Source organism: Centroberyx affinis, unplaced genomic scaffold, assembly GCF_046629955.1.
Source record: "Centroberyx affinis isolate AG114_WGS23_722 - 3 ecotype Tasmania unplaced genomic scaffold, CSIRO-AGI_Caff_v1 ptg003064l_1, whole genome shotgun sequence".
NCBI classification, from domain to species: domain Eukaryota; kingdom Metazoa; phylum Chordata; class Actinopteri; order Beryciformes; family Berycidae; genus Centroberyx; species Centroberyx affinis.
Window position 1 is genome coordinate 80,466 of NW_027281149.1, and position 4,227 is coordinate 84,692.

Sequence of the window (4,227 nt, forward strand, 5' to 3'; positions counted from 1 at the left end):
AATTGACAGTTATTTCCATACACTCGAATGCGTTCAAGTGCAGCAGTTTGAGAATACACAAATCTAAATATACAACTGTTTTCTGTCATGGTTGTGACTTTTTGGCTGGTCTAGGTTTTGTATTTCTTTGTCTGTTTCCCTGTCTAGTTCTCGTAGTTCTACGTGTACCTTGTTTCCTGTCTGCCCCAGCTGTGTCTAATTTGTAATCACCCCCCATGTGTATATTAGTCTTGTTCCCCAGTCAGTCTTGGTTGGTTCATTGTTCTGTTACTTGTGTCTGTTTGTGTGAAGAGTTCTTGTTTTGGTTTCCTGTGTCACCTGAGGGGTATTGCACAAAACTAGGATAAAGACATCCAGGATAAATGAGCAGGCGCGGCTTGACTAAGCCTTGTCGGCGCTATCTTGGATTAATTGGTTGCACGTTTGCCGAGCCAGGATGAAGAGACGCGGCTTAGTCAAGCCAGGTGTGGATGTTTGGGATAAGTGCGTGTTCACGGCATTCTTAAGAAGACCACGAAATTGATCACAGAATCACAGATTGAAGAATGGATCACGGACGCGCAACTTCATTTACATTTGCTGAACAAGAGCTGCTTCTTCAGCAATTTGAGGAAATGAAAGGCACAATACGCAAAAAAGGAAACACCAGTGCCGCAAAAAAGGAGAGGGAAAAAGCCTGGCAGACAATAGCCGACCGGCTTAATGCGTAAGTAGCCCAAACATGTAGAATTAATAAAGTGTACTCCACAGGAACTGTCAGAATTACAGTTAAAGGATGCGGAGCTGATGACTTTAAGTCCACTAATCAATAGGTGTTTTTGTGTTTTGTTTTGCTTTAATGTGGCCCATAGAAGTGCATGTTACTCAGGTTATGTAAAGTATAAATAAGTTCAAAGAAATGATCTACTCTCTGTCATCTATTGAATCTATTTATCCCATGTTGTGTTCTGTTTCATCCATCATCCTTCATAAAGAACAAACTTGTCTGGCCAGAAAAGGACCTGGCAACAGGTGAAAACCAAATATAAAAACATTCTGCAGTCTGGTGAGTTACTTTATTGTAGCCCAAATAGCAATTATCAAATGAAGTGATAGATTTGTTGTCTGCTGACAATGAATTTCTTTACGATTTTAGCGGTCAAGAAAAAAGCACACTGCGCTGGCACAGGGGGCGGCCCACCCACCCAGGACCTGACCCCAGCAGAGGAGCTGGCCATCGATTTAAATAAAGGGAGGCCAGTGATGGAGGGGATCCCGGGAAATACAGTGACAGACTCGGTCCTTTCCACTGACAGTTGCAGCTTCTTGCAAGGTACATACCTGCCTACATTGCACTTCCACTACAGATTAAACACATTTCACAATATTATACTGTCTGACTTTGAATTTGCTTGCAGTTACTGGGGACAGAGTTCTGCTTTTGGAGCCACCAGAAGACGATCCAGTTAGTATTGTACATTTTTATGCAATTACAGGCTTGGCATGTCCTTTCAAATGTCAATACGAGTTCTCTTGATTCATGAATGCAGGGGGAAGGCACATCTGCAGCTGTGGAGTGTACCTCCGCAGATGAGGAGACGCTGTCTGTGGACTCCAGAAGGCTTGAGGTATCATGTCAAATTTGTGGAGACATACTGCTTATAATGAATAGAAAGTCAGTGATGTGGTGCTAATAAAAATGTGTTACAGGACCTAGAGACTGCACAGCCTCAACAGGAAGCTGGTAACATTGTGAGTATATGCTGAAGTAAGTCCATGTGATGAACAAATCCTGTTGTGCTAATTGGCATTCCTTCTACAGAATTCACAAACAATTCGAACCATGTATGCAAAACATCTGCAGAAACAGACAGAGCTGGCAGAACTCCAAATCCAGAGAGAGAAGAGGAATCTGGAGGCAATTGAACTGGATATTCAAATCAAAAGGAGGACTCTCAGGAAACTGGATCTCGAGATCCAGAAACTGGAACGTGAGGTGAGTATTGCAGTGCACACTGTAACCATATTTGTGATTTTAGTGTGTGATTTTAGTGTGTTAATCCTTGTAACTTTTGCGCTCTCTACTCCAGACTCCAAGCTGACGACGACGATAATAAAATGGACTTGAAAACTTACCAGAAAATAATGGTGTCTGCTTTTCTTTTACGATGAATGTGGGGCATACAATTGATTTGGAGAGGGGGAATGTAGAAATCTGACTATACAGTGCACTACCAATGCGAGACAAAATGCACTTACACAGCAAAAAGTACCACACAAGATCCGATCATTTATTGTGAAATCAAAATTCAGCACTTAAGCCGTCGAAAAAAAATTGGCAATATATCGGTCTCGGATTAATCGGCCAGCATCGTTGTCTGGGAAGATGGGAGCATTTTCCCAGACATCTTCAATAGCCACTCGCGGGGCCCTCTCCTTCCGCAAGCCTGCTATGTTATGCAGTACTGTGCATGCCGCAATGATGTCACAAGCCCTGGATGGGGAAACCCTCAGGTGGTGCAGGCACTGGAACCGTGATTTAAGAAGGCCGAAGGTCATCTCAATGCGAGCCCTTGTCCTGTTGTGTGCATTATTGTAGGCCTGCTGTGGTGGGGTTTGGGGGTCAGCAAGTGGAGTCAGGAGAAATGACTCGCAGGCGTAGCCTTTGTCTCCGAGCAGCACTCCAGAGAATTCACCTAATGATAAAATGCATCATTTCTTAAATGATATAGTAAAATACTCAAAATATCCAAGGTACTTACAAATATAATGTGTGGCTTACCTTGTGAGAGTGTCCTGTGAATTGGACTAGCCCTAAAGACTCTGGAGTCGTGGACTGATCCAGGCCACTTTGCCTCTACATTGGTCACAAGGCAGTTAGCATCACATATCATCTGAAAAGATGAGATGTAACCTATTAAGGTCCTTTCAGGCACAAAATAAATGCATTTATATAGGTCTGAGTCACTACAAATGACTCTTACCTGAACATTGATGCTGTGGAAATATTTTCTGGTGATATAATCTCCCTCATGCTCCCCTGAGGGACGTTGAATTCTGATTCGGGTGCAGTCCACTGCACCAATCACATTAGGGAAAGCTGTAACATAAAGTATCCAGCTGTAACTGATCAAATTGGAAACCAGTGGTAGCAAGCTGAAACTGATGTTACCTGCAATCTTGTAGAAGTCCTCCTTGATGTAAAGAAGTCTTCTGTGGCCAGGGAAGGTGACAAAGATATGAATGAGTGACTTCAGGGCCAGGCAAACGCGCCGTACTGTGCGGCAAATGGTTCCTTTATTGAGGTTCTCTGCATCCCCAACAGAATACAAAAAGCTTCCACTTGCAAAGAACCTCAATGTCACACAGACCATCTGTGATACAGTAAGTGCATGGCTTCGAGCAGTCTGGTGCTGTATTTTAGGACCAAGGAGCCTACATAGATACCTCAGTCCATCACCCGAAAATCTGTATCTTTCGATGAGATAGTCTTCTCCAAATGCCAGTGGGTCTGACCTGTCCCTAAAAACTCTCTCACGCCTAAAGGCTCGTCTGATTATGAGCGCTTCCTCATCCTGTATCTCTTCCAAAAAAGGGCACGCCATCATGAAGAGGAAACAGGTGAAGGGAAGTTGGACCTATATATACTATGTTGCCCTCATCACAGAACTAATTGAAACCATCTTTGCAACTCCAGAAATTGTTAGAAGTAATAATCTAATTAACTGCAATGAGACACGTCTAAATCAAACCTCTGACAGCAATTTGACAAGCAGTCTTTATTTGTATTGCAACATAACACTATGCCTGACAGCAATAAGACCAAATGAATGAATAGAAAGATTGACAGAAGATCCTTTTGTTTTAACTGTCTCCTAAAAATACACAAAGAAAATGAAGACTTTACTGTTGGATCTGAAGGGTTCCACATTATTCTGACTTTACTTTTTAACTTCAACAGTTACCTTGTAGTCCAAATGTTTAAGTGGTGATATATAATTATTTTTCCTTTTTTCTCCTCTTTCATCATCATGTAGGATTTCTTTTAAATATCTGTATTGTATTGTACCTATTATCTTTTTGAACCTTTCAGTGTTGGTGTTGTATTAATAAGGAAAGCATTCCAAATAAACCGTCTGGCTTCTTACTTCCATTTCTCAAATATTGTCTTTTTATATGTGCTTTTGGTCTTTATATATAAACTGTGCTAATAAATAAAACTAAAAGTCAACCAGCAAATGAAATGAC

The 4,227-nt window shown here is 41.7% G+C and overlaps 1 protein-coding gene and 1 long non-coding RNA gene across 2 annotated transcripts; one reads left to right on the forward strand and one right to left on the reverse strand.

Moving 5' to 3' along the window:
* The first annotated feature begins 332 nt into the window (after window positions 1–332).
* Window positions 333–1,211, forward strand: LOC139659310 (uncharacterized). The gene is made up of 3 exons (XR_011696226.1): window positions 333–706; window positions 975–1,045; window positions 1,136–1,211. It is a non-coding gene; the product is annotated as an uncharacterized lncRNA (long non-coding RNA).
* Window positions 1,212–2,295: 1,084 nt separating this feature from the next.
* On the reverse strand, window positions 2,296–3,587 carry LOC139659308 (putative nuclease HARBI1). The gene is made up of 4 exons (XM_071537534.1): window positions 3,152–3,587; window positions 2,964–3,079; window positions 2,762–2,873; window positions 2,296–2,675 (listed from the first exon to the last, which is right to left on the reverse strand). The coding sequence occupies exons 1-4, from the start codon at window positions 3,585–3,587 to the stop codon at window positions 2,296–2,298; spliced, it is 1,044 nt and encodes a 347-aa protein (XP_071393635.1).
* Window positions 3,588–4,227: the final 640 nt, after the last annotated feature.

Excerpts from the sequence above, each read along its gene's own strand:
- LOC139659308 (XM_071537534.1), bottom strand. The coding sequence starts at position 3,587 with ATGATGGCGTGCCCTTTTTTGGAAGAGATACAGGATGAGGAAGCGCTC. Across the intron at positions 2,874-2,963 it reads TCCACAGCATCAATGTTCAG|ATGATATGTGATGCTAACTG; the intron begins GTAAGAGTCATT and ends TCATCTTTTCAG. Across the intron at positions 2,676-2,761 it reads TCACAGGACACTCTCACAAG|GTGAATTCTCTGGAGTGCTG; the intron begins GTAAGCCACACA and ends TTTTATCATTAG.